The sequence below is a fragment of the Meles meles genome, chromosome X (assembly GCF_922984935.1).
Source record: "Meles meles chromosome X, mMelMel3.1 paternal haplotype, whole genome shotgun sequence".
Classification (NCBI taxonomy): Eukaryota; Metazoa; Chordata; class Mammalia; order Carnivora; family Mustelidae; genus Meles; species Meles meles.
The window spans coordinates 75,078,446-75,100,402 of NC_060087.1; the positions used below are offsets into that span (position 1 = coordinate 75,078,446).

General features: G+C 32.3%; 1 protein-coding gene across 1 annotated transcript in view; it reads left to right on the forward strand.

Moving 5' to 3' along the window:
* Positions 1–521: 521 nt before the first annotated feature.
* The window catches only part of PCDH11X (protocadherin 11 X-linked), a 366,629-nt gene continuing 345,193 nt past the window's right edge, over positions 522–21,957 (forward strand). The window contains exons 1-2 of the mRNA XM_045996484.1: positions 522–543; positions 1,367–1,950. Of these exons, the coding sequence (XP_045852440.1) occupies positions 1,411–1,950 (540 nt within the window). The 5' untranslated portion in view covers positions 522–543; positions 1,367–1,410. The remainder of the gene's footprint in view (positions 544–1,366; positions 1,951–21,957) is intronic.

Genomic DNA, 21,957 nt, shown 5'->3' on the forward strand with positions numbered 1-21,957 from the left:
GGTGACTGTGCATTGTAGGGTCATTCTATTTTTAACATTTTGAAGAACCTCCATACTGTTCTCCAGAATGGCTCCACCAGTTCGTATTCCTACCCAAACTGCAAAAGTGTTTCCTTTTTCCTGAACCCTTGTGAACACCCGTTATTTCATGAGTTGTTAATTTTGGCCGTTCTGACTTGTGGTGTCTCATTGTGGTTTTGATTTGTAATTCCCTGATGATGAATGATGTTGAGCACATTTTCATGTGTCTGTTAGCCATCTGGATATTTCCTTGGAAAATTGTCTATCCATGTCTTCTACCCATTTCTTAACTGGATTATTTGTTTTTTTGGGGGTGTCAGTTTGCAAATATGAAAACCCATTTTAATGTGATCTACTTTATTTTTTATATTATTTTAAAAATATTTTATTTATTTATTTGACAGAGAGAGAGAGGAAAGCAGGCTGCCCGCTGAACAGAGAGCCCAATGCAGGGCTCGATCCTAGGACTCTGAGACCATAACCTGAGCGGAAGGCAGAGACTTAACCCACTGAGCCACCCAGGTGCCCCAATATCATCTACTTTCAATTTATAGACATAAATTCTCAAAGTTGGAATGTCTTCTAGTCCAGCTCTCCCAGTGAATGTTTTGGATGTCATCTACCTAATCATACATATGTAGACATAAACTGGTTATCTAGCTTCTTACTATCTCCTGAAAATTGTTTTTTTTCCCCCCAGAATGTTTTAATTCAGTTATTTATGTTGATCTGAAAGTAGCCTCACTGTAATTTTTACATATCCTTATTCCTCTCATCCAAAGAAAGAAAACTTTAGTCTTCTTTTCACATGGTATTCTTTCTCACGTTTAGGCATGTGTCATATCAGCCCCTTCCTTGCTCAAAGGAGTCTCCTTCTTTAATGCAAGAACACACTGAACACAAGAACTATTGTATAAAACATTGCCAATGTATTCTATTATTACCAATAGAAGAATTATATTTGAAAGCCATAATGAGTAATGATTATATTTTTTGATTAGTAACAAATATTCCTTACTTTACCTTAAGTATTGAATTAAGTGTTTTTAATCATGTTTATTAACTTTATCTATCTTGGTATGTTATGTCTTTTATATATTTTATCAATGGTGACCACTTTTACAAATACTGTGTATTTTAATTACTGTAAGTATGTTGTATAATTTACCTTCTATCTTAAAGAAAAATGCATAATATTATTTAAGAGTCAATTTTGCTAATATTTTAATTTAATGATTTTAAAACTGAGCATTTAGTTAACATACATTTAATGGTTGGTTGGCTTTAATAATTTCTTCTTCATCTTTCTCTCTCTCTCTCTCTTTTTTCCGTTTCTCTTTGACAGTTTTCTGTGGCTTGATACAGAGAACCATCACAATTGTGCCTGGTATGGACTTGTTGTCTGGGACGTATATATTTGCAGTCCTTTTAGCATGTGTGGTATTTCAGTCTGGCGCCCAGGAGAAAAACTACACTGTCCGAGAAGAAATGCCAGAAAACGTTCTGATAGGCGACTTGCTGAAAGACCTCAACCTGTCACTGATTCCAGACAAGACCTTAACATCTCCTATGCAGTTTAAGCTAGTGTACAAGACTGGTGATGTGCCTCTGATTCGAATTGAAGAAGGTACTGGTGAGATCTTTACTGCTGGAACTCGCATTGATCGTGAGAAATTGTGTTCTGGTATTGTGGTGGAAACCCGTTGCTTTTATGAAGTGGAAGTTGCCGTTTTGCCAGATGAAATATTTAGACTGGTTAAGATACGTTTTCTGATAGAAGACATAAATGATAATGCACCATTATTCCCAGCAACAGTAATCAACATATCAATTCCAGAGAACTCGGCTATAAACTCTCGATATGCTCTCCCGGCAGCCATTGATCCTGACATAGGAATAAACGGAGTTCAAAACTACCAGTTAATTAAGGTACATTTTTAAAACACTTTGTTCAAGATAATTCATTTTTAAAAAGCAAAAAAAAAAAAAAGGATCTTTGCATACTTCAAATTTTAAGCAAGCTATGACCCTATTTTATTAAAGTTTAAGCATAATGGGGCAGACTCATCAATGCAATTTTTGTGATTGTATGAAGTTTATGAATTTTTATTTTATTTATATTTATTTTCAAGAATTTGCTTATGTTTCCCTTAACAATCTATTAAGGGGTCAGATAAGGAGCTCAGCCCTGCTATTTACAATAAATAACCCTCCCAATACCTCACTTTTAATTTGTCTAGTCATCACTCTACCACAAGGTGGACATAAAGAAACAAATTTAAACATTAAGAATGAATACACAAATTTATCAGATTTACTCAGTGATCATCATAGATTGGAAGTTTTCTCTTGCCATTTGAAAAAAGTACCAAAAAATTTATTTGAGTGGTGAATAGAACATTTTTATTACTAATGTTTCTATACATATATAGAATAATTAATATTTTTCATAGTGATTTCAATTCAAGGCAATAACTTTAAGCATCTCTTGAGTCACTAGAATGAGATTTAATTTTAGTAAATGTGCTATTAATGTTAAATATTTTCATTTTGTTCTAATTCTTTGAAGACACAGAACACCCATTTGCTATAAAGGGTATGTAAGATCTTTAGCCAAAAAATTTCAGTTTATCTGAAGAACCTGTTTTGGTTTGATTTGGGTCTTGGGATTGAGATGGCAGAAGGCAGAAGAGGTGGAATAATTTTATTTGAAATATGTGCAGAGGGATCTTGTTTATCAAGTGAATGGACACACTTCTTTTTAATCACCTATATAATATATAGAATAGTAGAAACTCAGATTTGAATATAGGAAATAATTCAATGCACTTGAATTACCTTGGAAAATGTGTGAATGAACAAATATTCAGACTTAATATAGATTGGTTAAGGATTTTTGAAGTTCTATAAACATTTCCTGACTATTTGCTACCAGATTATTATGAAGAACATAATGGCCAATATTACAAAATATTCTAAGAACACATAAATATTTTGATGTATATAACCTGAAGGTTTTGTCCTGGAAGATGTATAATATTGGAAAACTACTCAGCTGATGTTGATATGTTGTAAAGACATATTTAGTTATAAATACATGCAGGAATAGAAGGTTATGTATTTCTTGAGCAAATTCAAGTGAAATGCCCACTAGTGTGTGACTATAAGAAATAAAAACAGAAAGGGAAGGAATAGACAATTCATAAATGGGAATTTTTTAGGTAAAATCCCTACAATGGTATCTTCTTATTTGATGAAATGTGAAAATATGCAGGATTCAGAAAGATATGGATCACAATTTTGTGCTTACTGTTGACTAGATATGTCACCTCCAGCTTAATTTTTCTGAATTTCAGTTTCTTCAATCATAATATGAGGATGTTAATATATATGTCACAAAGGCAGAATTAGGAGAATAAGCACCAAGTAGAAAGTAGGTAGACTTGCTGATGCTATTTAGAGATGCTTCAAAACATTTGACTTTTTTTTTTAGATATGTGAGATTTATCACTTTAAATTGTAAATTGTATAGCAGAGTACATACTATCCTAAAACAACACTGTCCAATGTAACTTTCTGCATTGACATACATTCTATAATCTGTGAATAACCAATATGGTAGCTATATGTGGTTCTTGAGTACATAAGATGGGGTTAGTGCTACCAAGTAACTGAATTTTTAATTTTATTTAATCTTAATTTTAATTGCCACAAGTGGTTAGTGGCTATCATATTAGCTAGCAGAGTCAAAACAAAGAAAAAGTTTATTTGGAATCTAAAAAATAACAGAGAAAATCAAAATGGGATGTTACCAAATTTAAATCTGTATTTGAAAATAAAAATAAGTATAGTGTCTCTACCAACCATCTATACAAATGTATTGTTTTGAAATGCAGGTTTCTATTATTCCAAAGAAATTATTTCTAAGAATAATTTTGTCATAGCTCCCTCAGGATAGCATAACAAATTTACATTTCTGATTTGTCTTGAAAGCTGCTTAAAACAAATAAACCAACTGACATAATTTTAGCTTTGTTAAAATCTGTTTTCATTTCAGTTTCTTTGAAATATTATCACCAAATAATAAGAAGTTTACAAGCTCACTAGAGGTTATTATATGAGTCTTAGAGATAGACATATTCTAAAATATCATTGTTTTAGAGTGTGTGATAAGGCAAAAGTGAGCTATGTGATCTACTTAAAGTATTGAAGCATTTGTGTAGCTCCATGGACAAATAACTGTCCTGTTTGTTAAAAATAATGAGTATGACAAGAAATAATGAATATGGGACACAAAACATAGCCCCAGGCATGCAGAGGGCTATGACAGGGATGACATTAACTGAGTATACTTTGATTTACAGAAGGGTCTTGTCATGAAAGTGGTATCTATGCTGAAAGGATGGGAAAATTAAGTTTTAAAAAAAGGAAAAGAAACCTGTTATGATTTATCCATAAACTTTAATAAATGTTGCAAGTAAGCCAACCATAATAATAACCTCTGTCCTGCAGAATAGGATGAAAATTTAATTAATATTAATTTGTTCTATTTTGTTGAATAGAAAAGACTAGCAAAATCACAGTTTATTCCAACTAGGGATATATAAAATGTATATGTAAAATTCAGATAACAAAGGAAAAGAAGAGGGAGATATAGGGACAAATTTTAGGGAAAAATAGGTCAATTTACACATGAAGGGGTCTTGTGACTGACAATTCTATATTAGTTAATTGAAAATAAAGGCAGTGGTGGAAAAGATTTATTAAATGTATCAAAAATGTATATAATTGGGGGCACCTGGGTGGCTCAGTGGGTTAAGCCTCTGCCTTTGGATCAGGTCATGATCCCAGGGTCCTGGGATCAAGCCCCACATCAGGCTCTCATCTCAGCAGGGAGCCTGCTTCCCCCTCTCTCTGCCTGTTGCTCTCCCTCCTTGTGATCTCTCTCTGTCAAATAAATAAACAAAATATTTTAAAAAATGTATATGATATTAAGTAACATAAAACTTAGAATATTTATCTTCAAAATTTAACATATAAATATTCTAACTTAATTTTGCTCTTTTGTGATATTACATATGATTTGTCATAAACAAGGAAAGCATTACTATTCCATATTTTGAATACTTTGAAAATGCATTTCAGAGTAATAATTTATTTTGCTTATGATCATAAGACTAGTAAGTAATAAAGTTAAGGACCAGAATAAGGTCTTCTGATTCTTAGAGTTAATTGACAAATAGGTAGGTAACCTTGAGGATGGGGATCACAACAAGTTCATGATATAAGAGGAAGGAAGAAGAAAAAAAGAGGCAAAGAATAAAAAGGAGAAAGTGGGAAATGAAAGAATAAAGTGATTACCAAATGATTCTGCTTAGTACAAAGAAAATTATGTTAAAACTTATCTATGTGACCTTGGCAAGGTTAATTTTCAACTTTTAAGAGATTAGGATTTTTTTTTTTTTTTTTGAGAGAGAGAGAAAGAGAAAGAGAGCGCCAGTGCACAAACAGATGGGGGGAAAGGGAGAAAGAATCTTAAGCAGGCTCCATGCTGGGCATGGAGTCCACATGGGGCTCCATCTCATGACCCTGAGATCACAATCTGAGCATAGTTTAAGAGTTAAATGCTTAACCAACTGAGCCACCTAGGTGCCCCAAGTTTACAGTACTTTCTAAAGAAATAAGATTCATTGAAAGTTTCTAATTTTGGTTGCCACTTAAAAAAATACCTAGAAGCAAAATCTTCACTTTTCCCTATGTTTCAAGTAAAGTCATGCTACAGTGAGAATTCGTCATATTTTTATATAATTTCCCTTAATTTGACTACCTATGCTTACATAAGCTCCTCAAGTAAGTGAAACCGTATGATAATTGACTCTCTCTGCTTGACTTATTTCACTCAACATAATCTCTTCCAGTCCCATCCATGTTGATCCAAAAGTTGGATATTCATCCTTTCTGATGAAGGCATAATACTCCATTGTATATATGGACCATATCTTCTTTATCCATTCGTCCATTGAACTACTTATGCTAAATATTTATAATTTTATATATATACACACACACACACACAAATGCATATATACATATATATCCTATTTTTGATACATATATACACACACATATATACATGTTACATGTATTATTTTATATATTATATATTATATATTATATTTATATATCTATGCATTATATATTTATAAATATATTTTATAGATATATATAACATCTATATAATATATGATATTATATATTAATAATGTATGATCATGTATTTTATATATAAAACCATATTCATATATTAGTAACATAAATATATGATATATGATATATGATGTGCAATATATTATATATTAATATAATTTTATGTATTTAAAATTCTATTTATATCATATATCATAATATATAATAATCATATATAATTAATATATAAATAATTAATGAATATAATATTGTCTACAATAAAATATTATTTATATTATATGTAATATATAAAAATATATTTATAATTTATTATAAATGTATTATTTTATTAAATGTTACTAAGTAATATATTGTAAAATATTTTGTTATATATTATATATGGTATATACAGGTATATAAACATCTGAATCTAATTGTGCAATTAGTAGTTGAGCCCTTGCAGTATTTGCAGCTGTTGGCCAGGAGTAGGATACTATAGTAGCTCTCTAACTTTCATCTTGTTATTGTGATCCCTGCTATTTATAAAGCTTTTTTTCACATTCTTAGTCTTGTTAAGAGGGAAGCCAATATTTTCACAAATAGAAATAAACTTCAAGTACCCATTATGATTCAAGATATGGATATAAACCACAAAGACCTACTTCTTCTGATGTTTGGAACTAAAGGTAAATTAGTTTGCCTAGTAATATTACATATCTCTTCATTTTCTTCTTCAGACTTCCATCTTCCTTCACATATGTCAGTAATATTTCTATGCTAGTCCAGTGACATGTGTTGATTGGTTTCCTTGAAGCAGGCATGACAATGTTTCAAAGGCTTGCAGTTTCTACTAACACATCATGAAGATCAAGCTTTTCTCAGATTAGTGATCCTGCTTGAAACCCTCACCAATTTTTCCCATTCCATAAAGCATCTTTGTCCTTTCAACCAATCATAAAATAAAAAAGAAAAAGAAAATTTAATCTTGGGCAGAGTCTTTTCACATAATCAAGATTTGGGCATTTATTTCTATTTTATTTAAAACCAGATATAAATATTTGGTCTTTATGTTTAAAGTTAAATGAGAATTCACTATCTTTCCTCTTGATCAAGAGTTTGGACTTATGAAGCTAAGTTTAGCGTGAGATTTGTTTTGAAGTCTGGGATTAGACAATCCAAATTGCGAAAATTTCATTTACAATTAGATTTAGTAATTTTGAATTAAAGTTCCAAGAATGAGGCATCCAATAATATATGCTGGGTACAAAAAGCAAACAAACTATTATTCTGAAGAAGCTCTTATTTCTTTATCTTATGTAACCTAGTTCAAAGTGGTGTGAAGTAAGTTATCAGGACCAATGAATGAAGATTCACTAATGTTCCTGCACGCAGAACATGCAAACTGTTATATAACAATGTGTTCATCTTAGAAAGCATAGTCATCATCACTAGCCATCAGGGAGATTCAAATTAAAACAACATTGAGATACCACCTGACACCAGTTAGAATGGCCAAAATTAGCAAGACAGGAAACAACGTGTGTTGGAGAGGATGTGGAGAAAGGGGAACCCTCTTACACTGTTGGTGGGAATGCAAGTTAGTGCAGCCACTTTGGAAAACAGTGTGGAGACTCCTGAAGAAATTAAGAATAGAGCTTCCCTATGACCCTGCAATTGCACTACTGGGTATTTACCCCGAGATACAGATGTAGTGAAAAGAAGGGCCATCTGTACCCCAATGTTTATAGCAGCAATGGCCATGGTTGCCAAACAGTGGGAAGAACCAAGATGCCCTTCAATGGATGAATGGATAAGGAAGATGTGGTACATATACACAATGGAGTATTATGCCTCCATCAGAAAGGATGAATACCCAACTTTTGTAGCAACATGGACAGGACTGGAAGAAATTATGCTGAGCGAAATAAGTCAAGCAGAGAGAGTCAAGTATCATATGGTCTCACTTATTTGTGGAGCATAACAAATAACATGGAGGACATGGGGAGATGGAGAGGAGAGATAGTTGAGGGAAACTGGAAAGGGAGATGAACCATGAGAGACTATGGACTCTGAAAAACAACCAGAGGATTTTGAAGGGGCGGGGGGGGGGGGGTGGAGTGGGAGGTTGAGGAACCAGGTGGTGGGTAATAGGGAGGGCACGTACTGCATGGAGCACTTGGTGTGATGCCAAAACAATGAACACTGTTATGCTGTAAATAAACAAATAAACGAATTAAAAAAAAAAGAAAGCATAGTTACTTCTAAGAGGATGAAAGGAGTTTGAATATAGTGATTTCCTAATTTTTCAATTATGAGATGAAATTTTAACTAGAAGTTTATCTTTTCAAAGCTAAAATAACTCAATTATATATTCTCTGATTTATATAATGTTTATATTATACCATTTTTGGTCTTCTCTAAAGAGCAAAAGAGATGACAAATCAAATGCTAATGACTACTAAGTTCCTGAAAACTGAGGGTTATTATCAAAATGCACCTTCAGTAGGGAGAAATGTAAACAATAAATCTCATTTTTTTCATAAATGGATCTTTATTAATGCTCAGTTCTTATTAAAATGAGAGTTTAGTGCTAGTAGGATTAATTGACATTTGCTAAATATATTTTTAATTTTTAAATTTCATTTTGATTCCAGTATAGTTAACATACAGTGTTATATTAGTTCCAGATGTACAATATAGTGATTCAACAATTCCATACATCACTTAGTGCTCATCATGATAAGTGTCTTCATTAATCCCTACCACCTACTTTACCCATACCTCCACCTACATCCCCTCTGGTAACCATGAGTTTGTTCTCTATAGTTGAATCTGTTTCTTGGTTTCTCTCTCACTCTATTTCTCTTGCTCATTTATTTTGCTTCTTAAATTGCACACATGACTGAAATCATAAGGTATTTGTTTTTCTTTGACATATTTCTTTTAGCATTATACTCTATGGTTCCATCCATGTTGTTGCAGATGGCACAATTTCATCTTTTTATAGCTGAATAGTATTCCATTTTCTCTCTATATACCACTTGTTCTTTATCCATTCATCTCTCCAGGGACACTTGGGCTGCTTCCATAATTTGGCTATTGTAAGTAGTGCTGCTATAAGTATTGGGTTCATATATGACTGTAAATTGTGGGGTTTTTTGTTTGCTTGCTTGTTTATTTCTTTGTTTGCATTTTGGAGGTAAATACCCAGTAGTGCAATTGCTGGATTGTGGGTAGATCTATTTTTAACTCTTTGTGGGAACTCCATACTGTTTTCTAGAGTGGCTCCACCAGTTTGCATTCCCACCAACAGTCCAAGGGAATTCATTTTTATCTACATCCTTGCCAACACTTGTTTCTCATGCTCTTCATTTTAGACATATTGATAAGTGTGAAGTGATATCTCATTGTAGTTTTGATTTGCATTTCCCCCATGATGAGTGATGTGGAACATCTTTTCATGTGTCTGTTGGCCATCTGTGTGCCTTCTTTGGAGAAATGTCTATTTTTATATTTTTCCAATTTTTTATTTGGATTATTTGCTTTTGGTGTTGAGTTTTTATAAATTCTTTGTATATTTTGGATACTAATACTTTATTGGACATATTATTTACAAAATATCTTCTCCCATTGTGTAGGCTGCCTTTTAGTTTTGTTGATTGTTTCCTCTGCTGTGAGGAAGATTTTTACTTTGATGTATTCCCAATAGTTAATTTGTTGTTTTTCTTTCCCCTTGCCTCAGGAGATATATCTAGAAAAATATTGCTACAGCTGATGTCAGAGACAATACTGCCTATGCTTTCTTTAAGAATTTTTATGTTTTCAGTGTTAACATTTAGGTCTATAATCAATTTTGGATTTATTTTTGTGTATGGTGTAAGAAAATTGTCCAGTTTCATTCTTTTGCATGTAGCTGACCAGTATTCCCAACACCATTTGTTAAAGAGATTGTGTTTTTTCCATTGGATATTATTTCCCGCTTTGTCAGTGATGAATTGAACATATAATTGTGGGTTACTTCTGGGTTTTCTATTTTGTTTTTTGATCTATGTGTCTATTTTTGTGCAAGTACCACACAGTTTTTATTACTACAGCTTTGAAGGATAACTTGGTCTGTAATTTTGATACCTACAGCTTTGTTTTTCTGTTTAAGATTGCTTTGGCTATTTGGGCTCTTTCATGGTTCGAAAGACATTTTAGGATTGTTTGTTCTAGCTCTATGAAAAAATGCTGTTGGTATATTGATAGGGGTTGCATTATTTTTGTCTCGTTTTATTTAAATTTCAGATAGTTCACCTACTGTGTAATATTAGGTTCAGATATAGAATTTAGTGATTGGACACAAGCCTAGAAAACCTGGTGCTCATCACAAGTGAACTCCTTAATCCCAATCATCTATTTAACCTATTCCCCCAATCTCTTTCCCTCTGGTAACCATCAGTTTGTTCTCTGTAGTTAAGGGTCTGTTTCTTGGTTATCCTCTTTGTTTTTTTTTTTTTTTAACCATATATTACTTTGTCCTGTTTCTTAAATTCTGCATACGGACTGAATTAAATTTTTAGATTGCTGTGAATAGTATAGGCATTTTACCAATAATTGTTCTTCCAATCCATGATCATGGGATGTCTTTCAATTCCTTTGTGTTGACTTAAATTCCTTTGATCAGTATTTTATAGTTTTCAGAGCACAGGTCATTTACCTCTTTGGTTAGTTTTATTCCTAGGTATCTTATTTTTGGTACAAATGTAAATGGGAATGTTTTCTTAATTTCTCTCTTCTTCATTATTTGTGTATAGAAATAAAACAGATTTCTGGACATTGATTTTGTATCCTGTGACTATACCGAATTCATTCATTACTTATAGTACTTTTCCTGTGGTCTTGGATTTTCTATATACAGTGTCATGTCATTGGCAGATGATGAAAGTTTCAATCCATCTTTACCTATTTCGATGACTTTTACTTCTTTTAGTTGTCTGATAAATATGGCTAGGACTTCCAGTAATATGTTGAACAAAAGTGGTATGAATGCACTTTCTTGTCTTGTTCCTGACCTTAGGGGGAAAGCTGTCAGTTTTTCCCCATTAAGTATGATATTGACTGTGGGTTTTTCATATATGGCCTTTATTACATTGAAATATATTTCCTCTAAAACTACTTTGTTAAAGATGTTTATCATGAATTGGTGTTGTAATTTTCTGTATGTTTTCCTGTCTCTATTGAAATGATCATATGGTTCTTATCTTTTCTCTTATTGATATGATGTACTACATTGATTAATTTGCAAATATTTAATCACTCTTGCATCCTGGGAATAAATCTAATTTTATTGTGGTGAATCATTGTTTAACATATTGTTGGATTTGTTTTACTAGTATTTTGTTGAGGACTTTTACATTTTTCTTTAACAGAGATATTAACCTGTACTTCTCTTTTTGTGTGGTTCCTTTATTTGTTTTTTTGGTGTCAGGGTGATACTGGTTTCATAAAATGAATTTGGAAGTTGTTTTTTTTTTTTAGAATAGTTTGAGAAGAATAAGTATTTGTTTGTTTATTTATTTATTTTTGTTACATAAATTAACCCATTTATTAAAGGTTAACAATGTTTCAAATGATGGAGCTTCTACTGGTCTTTCAACTTAGTCTTTTCAACAAATTGTGTTGGGAAAACTGGACAACAAAATGCAGAAGGATGTCATTGGACCCTTTCTTATGCCATACATGGAAATAATTTCAAAATGGATGAAAGACATTAATGTGAGACAGGAAATCATCAAAATCTTAGAGAAGACAGGCAGCAACCTCTTTGATCTTGGCCATAGCTTCTTCCAACTATACATGTCACCAGAGGCAAGGGAAACAAAAGCAAAAATGAACTATTTAGACTTCATCAAGTTTAAAAGCTTCTGCACAGGGAAGGAAACAATCAAGAAAACTAAAAGGCAACCTACACAATGGGAGAAGACGTTTGCAAATAACATATCTGATAGAAAGTTAGTATCCAAAATATATAAAAACTTATCAAACTCAACATCCAATAAACCAAATAATCTATTAAGAAATGGACAGAAGGCATGAATAGACATTTTTGGAAGAAGACACCCAGGTGGATAAAAGACACATGAAAATATGCTCAACATAACTCATCATCAGGGAAATTCAAATCAAAATCACAGTGAGATATTATCTCACACCTATCATAATAGCTAAAGAAATAAGACAAGAATCAACAGTGGTTGGCAAGGATATGGAGAAAGGGTAACCCTCTCGTACTGTTGGTGGGAATGCAAATTGCTGCAGCCACTCTGGAGAACAGTATGGATGTTCCTTAAAAATTTAAAAATAGAACTACCTTATAATCCAGCAATTGCACTACTAGGTATTTAACCAAAGGACACAAAAATACATATTTGAGGAATACATGCACTTTGATTTTTATAGCAGCATTATCAACAATAGCCAAACTGTGGAGAGAGCCCAAATGTCCACAGACTGCTGAATGGATAAAGAAGATCTGGTATGTATATACATAATGGAATATTACTCAGCCATCAAAATATGAAATCTTGGGGGGCCTTGATGGCTCAGTCAGTTAAGTGACATTTGGCTCAGGTCATGATCTTGGGATCCTGGGATTGAGCCCTGTGTTGGGCTCCCTGCTCAGCAGGGAGTCTGCTTCTTCCTCTCTTGCTTGTGTTCTCTCTCTCTCTAAAATTAATAAATAAAATCTTAAAAAAAGAAGAAATATTGCCATTGGCAATGATGTGCATGGAACTAGAATGTAGTATGTTAAGTGAAACAAGTCAGTCAGTGAAATACAAATAACCATATGGTCTCACGCATATGTAGAAATTTTTTTTAAATTTATTTATTTATTTTCAGTGTAACAGTACTCATTGTTTTTGCACCACACCCAGTGCTCCATGCAATATGTGCCCTCTCTATTACCCTCCACCTGGTTTCCCAACCTCCCACCCCCCACCCCTTCAAAACCCTCAGGTTGTTTTTCAGAGTCCATAGTCTCTCATGGTTCATCTCCCCATGTCCTCCATGTTCTTTGTTATGCTCCACAAATAAGTGAAACCATATGATACTTGACTCTCTCTGCTTGCCTTCTTTCACTCAACATAATCTCTTCTAGTCCCGTCCATGTTGCTACAAAAGTTGGGTATTCATTCTTTCTGATGGAGGCATAATACTCCATTGTGTATATGTACCACATCTTCCTTATCCATTCGTCCGTTGAAGGGCAGCTTGGTTCTTTCCACAGTTTGGTGACCGTGGTCATTGCTGCTATAAACATTGGGGTACAGATGGCTCTTCTTTTCACTACATCTGTATCTTTGGGGTAAATACCCAGCAGTGCAATTACAGGGTCATAGAAAAGCTCTATTTTTAATTTCTTGAGGAATCTCCACACTGTTCTCCAAAGTGGCTACACCAACTTGCATTCCCACCAACAGTGTAAGAGGGTTCCCCTTTCTCCACAACCTCTCCAACACACGTTGTTTCCTGTCTTTCTAATTTTGGCCATTATAACTGGCGTAAGGTGATATCTTAATGAGGTTTTAATTTGAATCTCCCTGATGGCTAGTGATGATGAACATTTTTTCATGTGTCTGATAGCCATTTGTATGTCCTCATTGGAGAAGTGTCTGTTCATATTTTCTGCCCATTTTTTGATATGATTATCTGTTTTGTGTGTGTTGAGTTTGAGGAGTTCTTTATATATCCTGGATATTAACCTTTTGTCTGTACTGTCATTTGCAAATATCTTCTCCCATTCCGTGGGTTGCCTTTTTGTTTTGTTGACTGTTTCCTTTGCTGTGCAGAAGCTTTTGATCTTGATGAAGTCCCAAAAGTTCATTTTTGCTTTTGTTTCCTTGGCCTTTGGAGACATATCTTGAAAGAACTTGCTGTGGCTAATATTGAAGTGGTTACTGCCTATGTTCTCCTCTAGGATTCTGATGGATTCCTGTCTCACGTTGAGGTCTTTTATCCATTTCGAGTTTGTCTTTGTGTACAGTGTAAGAGAATGGTCGAGTTTCATTCTTCTACATATAGCTGTCCAGTTTTCCCAGCACCATTTATTGAAAAGACTGTCTTTTTTCCATTGTATATTTTTTCCTGTTTTGTCGAAGATTATTTGACCATAGATTTGAGGGTCCATATCTGGGCTCTCCACTCTGTTCTACTGGTCTATGTGTCTGTTTTTATGCTAGTACCACGCTGTCTTGGTGATCATCAGAATTTAAGAGAGGAAACAGATGAATATATGGGAAAGGGAAATAGAAAATAAAGAGAGAGAGAGGAACAAACCATAAGAGATTCTTTTTTAAAAACATGTTTTAATTTAAATTCAATTAACTAATACACAATGTATGACTGGTTTCAGATTTACGGGTCTGTGATTCATCAGTCTTATATAATACCCAGTGCTCATGACTTCACATACCCTCCTTAATGTCCATAACTTAGTTACCATATTTCCACACCACCCTCCTCTTCAGCAATCCTCAGTTTGTTTCTTCTGATTAAGAGTCTCCTATGGTTTCTCTCCCTCTGTGGTTTCATCTTGTTTTATTTTCCCTCCCTTCCCCTATGATCTTCTGTTTTGTTTCTTAAATTCCACATATCAGTGAGATCATTTGATAATTTTCTTTCTCTGATTAACTTATTTCGCTCAGCACAATACCCTCTAGTTTCATCCACATCGTTGCAAATGACAATGTTAAATGTTTTGGATGGCTGAGAAGTATGATGACAATGACAATGTTTCATGTTTCTGATGACTGAGAAGTATTCCATTGTGTATATACACAATATATATAATTAATATATATTAATTATATTAATAATTAATTATAATAATTAACTGAATTAATTAAATTAATTAAATAAATAAATAAATCAAGTTAATTGATTAAATAATTATATAAATATAATAAATAGTTAAATAATTAATTAAATAATTATAATAATCAATAATAAATAATTAATAATATATAAATTAATATATATAATATATTTAATTAAAATTAAATTATATATATTTAAATATATATATAATTAAAATTATATATAATATATAATATAAAATTAAATTATATATATTTAAATATATATAATATATATTTATATATAAATATAATTAAATTAAATTATATAATTAAAATATATATATCTAATTAAATTAAATTAATTTAATTAATTAATTAAATAATTATATAAATATAATGAATAATTAAATAATTAATTAAATAATTATAATAATTAATAATTGATAATATATAAATTAATATATATTATATATATTATATATATATTATATATTATATATATATTACATCTCTTTTACACATTCATCTTCTGATAGACATCTGGGCTCTTTTCATAGCTTGGTTTTTGTGGACATTGCTGCAATAAACATTGTGGTGCAGGTGCCTTTTCATATCACTACATTTGTATCTTTAGGGTAAATACCTAGTAGTGCAATTTCTGGGTCTTAGGGCAGCTCTATTTTCAACTGTTTGAGGAACCTCCATACTGTTTTTCTCAGTGGCTGCACCAGATTGTACTCCCAAGGGCAGCATAGGAGAGTTCCCCTTTCTCTGCATTCTAACCAAATGTGTCATTTCCTGAATTGTTAATTTTAGCCATTCTGACTAGTATCTCATTGTGGTTTTGATTTGTATTTCCCTGATGCCAAGGGGTGTAGAGCATTTTTTCATGTGCCTCTTGGCCATGTGTATGTCTTCTAAATGCAAGACAGGAATCCATCAAAGTCTTAGAGGAGAACACTGGAAGCAACCTCTTCAACCTTAGCCCCAGCAACTTCTTGCGAGACGGGTCTCCAAAGGCAAGGGAAACAAAGGCACTTTGAACTACTGGAACTTCACCAATATAGAAAACTTTTGCACAACAGAGGAAACATTCAACTAAACCATAAGACAACTGACAGAATGGGAAAAGATATTTGCAAATGACATATCAGATAAAGGGCTGAGATGAACCATGAGAGACTATGGACTCTGAAAAACAACCAGAGGGTTTTGAAGGGGCGGGGGGGTGGGGTGGGAGGTTGAGGAACCAGGTGGTGGGTAATAGGGAGGGCACATACTGCATGGAGCACTGGGTGTGATGTCAAAACAATGAACACTGTTATGCTGTAAATAAACAAGTAAACAAATAAAAAAAACAATAAATACTGTCACACTGAAAAAAAATAAAAATTTAAAAAATATATTATTAAAAAAAAAAGATAAAGGGCTGGTATCCATATCCTTGAGATCTAATTTAATCGGGATTTTAATTTATGGAGGATATTCTCATGAACATTTCTCATCCTCCTGCTCATTTTGAGTACAGAGGTCCATTGTTTCAAGCTTCTCCAATGGAATGAAGTAAAATTCTGAATAGTAAAAAGCTGTTCTACTGAATATTGTCTTAGTTTTAACAGTAACTGACTCCTACTATCTTGGTCTAATTCCAGTCCTCTAAATTTAACATGTACTGAATCATTTCTGAGTGAGCAAAGTCTCAAGAGTTAAAAAATATGTTTAAAAAATAGGCAAAATGCCCAAAGAGCTTAATAACAGGCTTTATAGGGAATATATTTTACACTAATGATAGTAAGGAGGAAAAATATTATTTTCTAAAAATTTTTTTTGACTTGGTCATTCTTTTATTAACATGGGGTTATTTTCAATCTTCATAGTTTCAGAATAATTACAATTTCCAAATGTACTTTTAGTGTATTTTCACTCAGTACCTTTATTCATTTATGATATTTTATTTTTAACTAGGTCTACAATTATGGCAGTAATACATTTTGCCTTAATTTATCTGTAAAATATTTGTGAGACTGGAGCTAAAACCCTTGTAATGAAATAAATGGTAATTCCTATGCTAGACATGGTAATTACACAAGTTTTTCTATTATCTTAGTTCTCAAACTTATCTATTCTCCAGTTCCTCTCCAATATAATGGAGAGAATTAAAATTATCCTTTTAAAAAATGCAGGGCTGAGGCGCCTGGGTGGCTCAGTGGGTTAAAGCCTCTGCCTTTGGCTCAGGTCATGATCCCAGGGTCCTGGGATCCAGCCCCATATCCGGCTCTCTGTTCAGCAGGGAGCCTGCTTCCTCCTCTCTCTCTGCCTGCCTCTCTGCCTAGTTGTGATTTCTCTCTGTCAAATAAATAAAAATATTTTAAAAAATGCAGGGCTATTACAAAAATGATGAAATAAAAATAGGTAAAATTTCCTGAGTGCTTTAAAGAAAGTTATTCCATAAACAATAGTTATTTTTTGTTCTATACTTTAAGATTAATTGTGGTTTTCCCCAATTTTTCTAAAATTATGATTCACCTTCTTTAAAAAGCTTACTTTATAATCTGAACTTATTTTTCATACATATTTTACATATGTAAATATGTATAGCATCAATTCTCAATCAATGACATTGGCTTCACATTTATTTTTGTATCTAGTTCAATTTAAAACAAATTTCCATTTACCATCTTTAGCTCATCTCTTGAATCAAATGGCTCTCTTTCTTCATCTGTCTGGGCCTCCTCCTGGCTCTCCATATGAGTATTACATTGCTAATGTGATATTTCCTCATATACAGTTCAACCATCTGAAATTTCCTTTTTCCATTTCATTCATTTGCCATTAAAAAAAATAAAATGTCCTGTCCTGTCTCTTTTTTCATGATGAGAATTTTCTATTTTCTTATTTCTTTTCTTATAAGTCAATCATGATTCTTCTTGCATTGACTTCTGTTGAAGAGATATGCAATAACAAATTTGAATTTTTATTTTTAATTATTATAAATTAAATTGGTTTTAAATATCATTTTTCAAACAGGATATTTGCTAGAACAAGCCATTCATGGATGTTAGTATGTTTTTCTAGTTTATGAGGGGGTCAAGATATTCCCTGAGTACAGAAGTTTGCTGAAAAGCATCCATTTAAAATAGAGTACCCAGAGAAAAGGAGACCCTTGCTGTTAGTAATGAAAATAATTAAATAAATGATTAACTAAATAATAAATTGATGCCTTAAACAATTCAGGGATGCATAAATTAAAAAATGAAAACAATTTAATGGTTATATATAAATTAAAAAGTATAGAATTTTATAGATTGCTTTTATTTGAATATAGTGTTTGTTTAAGTCACTGAATGATTGTATAGATGAACATGATACTGCACATAGCTATCAAAATGTTAGAAAATACAATCATTATTGTTACAAATGGCCAAATATTCAATATTCATCATCATCATTAGTAGTTAATTTATTCAAATAAATTTAAGTATCATTCAATAAATATAAAATGAAGTCTAACTATGTTGATTGAATACACAAAAAATTTAAAATTCTGATGCTGATTATTACATCTTCTACTTCATTTAGTGGTGTCACACTGCTTTTTCTCTGAGGATTTAAGTATTTAGCAGATTTTGCTTGTTTCAGTAGGCACTTAAACCTTTTCATTTTCCTGTGAAAAAAGTGATTCCTAATGGATCAGCTACCAAAAGCCATACCATTTCCTTCACTTCTCAAATACATCACTATTCTAGATTCCAAGCCCAGTGTAGAACTCTCTAAATTGTAAAAGTAGTGATGATCATTCTATCATTTTTAAGTATTTTAAGGAAAACAATTTTAATGCTATAGAAATGCATTTTTTAACTAGAAGTATTCATGTACTGGGAAAAAATGAAAATTTCTTCATTGGGGATAACATATATGCCACTTAATTGGACAATTTTGGGCTGGATTGTACATATGCTGGCCTAGCTTATCCATCTGCAGGTTTTATGATTCTCACCATTTCTCTGAAGTCAATTTTTTTTTCCAGAAATCACACCGTGAATTTTTAGGCATATACAGGTGCTTGGAATTTTTTCTTTAGACCTTCAAGCAATGCTTAAGATCAAATATCTAAATGATATGATGTATGGATTTATATAAAGCTAGAAGTCTCATGTAGAAAACCAGTTTACATACAAAATAACTAGATTAATAAAACTGAGATGTTAATTAGTCTAATTCTTAGAAATCTGATTATTATTTATCTAATAGATATGATTTCTAGAACTATATTTGCTTAAACAAATATAATTATACATTGGCAATTTTAAATAATTTAGAGTAATATATAATTTTTCTCCACTTGCTTTTGTGGTTGTTTTGTAAATAGTAATATCATTTCAACTATGTATGGTCTTTTATAATGTAAATTAGTAGTGGTTTGAGGCAAGAAACGGACTCCTACCTGAGATAATGTTCTACATATCACACAAAAGAGTGGCTGGCCTTATTTGGGTGTTGATAGCTGTAAAAATAACATTTTAACAAAAAACCTATTGATATTGCAGGACAACTGTGGATTTGATGAAGCAATTACTTGTATATGTATTTTTTTTCCTCTAAAGACATCATGTCTTAAATTAGATAAAGCTGTAAGTAAACATAAACTGTTGCCTTGCATAACTTCAGGAGTTATTCCAAAGTATCTCCATGCTTCATTTGCCATGCAGTTCATTGACAATTTTTTCATCTGATGTGGCTCTTAAGCTTTCTAAAACTTGTGATTGCTTAAATGGATTAGTGATAGTTGATTCATTCATATTTGCAGTGCCACAATGAATTATGGGCAGTTCTTACTGACAACAGCTTTTGTGTGTTACTGTGATATTGGAAAATTTTTATTTTTTTTAATCAAAAATAACTGAATACATAACTCTATGTTTTTACACATGTTTAGAAATTTCTGTTTCAAAAATTGCTGGATTTGCTTTCCTAGTTGCAATTATCAGTGTTACTTTAAAAGATAACTGCTTAAATTAAGAAACAGAGTCTTAAGTATAGAGAACAAACTGATGGTTACCAGAGGGGACATAGGTCAGGGAATGGGTTAAATAGGTGATGGGGACTAAGGAATGCATTTGTGATGAGCACTGGGTGTTATATTGGGGGTTTTGAATCACTATAGTGCACACCTGAAACTCTGTGTAGAAATATTCTGCAAGAATACTTTTATCATTTTATATTTTCCTTCATTATACTGATTTAAGAATAATTTATACCATTAATACAGTATAAATTTCACTCTGTTGCTTCTCCATTCACTAACATTAAAATTATGATGTCACCAATAATTAATTAATTGTTTCCCATCATATGTTTTGGCTTTCTTCATGGATTTGCCTGGATTTTTCAGTCAGGATTTTGGAGACTGTGTGTGTGTGTGTGTGTGTGTGTGTGTGTGTGTATTTGCATACATACACACCCCCACATATATAAATATATACATGCACATATAAATATATTTTAAAAGTATAAATAAATATGGGCACTTAAGTCAACATTAGAATACATATCTACATATGTATGCCTACATTTTTATTTATCTGACATGTATAGAAATAATGTATATCCTCACACATCCTCTTTTTTAAAAACTTGTTAAAAATATTTATTTATTTAGGAGAGAGAGAGGCAGAGAGAGAGCATAAGCAGGGGAAGGGACAGAGGGAGAGAAATTCAAACAGACTCCCTGCTGAATGGGGAACTATTCATGACTTATGCCCATTTCTTAACTAGATTATTGGAGTTTTGGAGGGTGTTGAACTTGATAAGTTCTTTATAGATTTTGGGTACTAACCCTTTATCAGATATGTCACTTGCAAACATCTTCTCCCATTCTGTAAGTTGTCTATTAGGTTTGTTCACTTTTTTCTTCACTGTGCAGAAGTTTTTATCTTGATGAAGCCCAAATAGTTCATTTTTGCTTCTGTTGCCCTTGTCTCTGGGAAGATTTCTAGTAAGAACTTGCTAGGACTTAAATAAAAGAAGTTGTTGCCTGTGCTGTCTTCTAGGATTTTGATGGTTTCCTGTCTCACATTTAGGTCTTTCATCCATTTTGAATTTATTTCTGTGTATACTGTAAGAAAGTGGTCCAGTTTCATTTTTCTACATGTTGTTGTCCAAGTTTTCCCAACACAATTTGTTGAAAAGAGTGTCTTTTTATCCATTGGATGTTTTTCTTGCTTTGTTGAAGGTTAGTTGAGCACATAGTTATGGATCCATTTCTGGGTTTTCTCTTCTGTCATTGAACTATGTTTCTGTTTTTGTGCCAGTACCATATTGTCTTGATCATTACAGCTTTGCAATATACCTTTAAGAACAGAATTTTAATGCCTCCAAAGTTACTTTTCTTTTTCAAGATTTCTTTGGATAATTGGGATGAAATAAATAGGCAGACAAATTAGCAATGAAGAAGTCAAACTTTCTCTATTCACATATTACATGATACTTTGTGTAGAACACCTGAAAGACTCCATTCTGGAGTCTTGATAAGGATGGCATTGGATAGTATAAATATTTTAACAATATTTGTTCTTCCAGTCAATGAACGTGGATTTTTTTTTCAATTCTTTCTGTCCTCTTCAATTTCTTTTGTAAGTATTTTATAGTTTTCAGAATATAGATTTCTTACTTTTTTGGTGATGTTTACTCTTTAGGTGTCTTATATTTGGGGTACAATTGTAAATGAGATCAATTCTTTGTTTTTTGTTTTGTATTTTTTTTCCTGATTCATTACTGATGTATAGAAATTCAACAGATTTCTAGTGGCATCTGTGTGGCTAAGTCAGTTGAGCTTCCAGCTCTTGATTGTGGCCCAGGTCATGATCTCATGGGATGTGGGATAGAGCCGGGATTAGGTTCTATGCTCAGA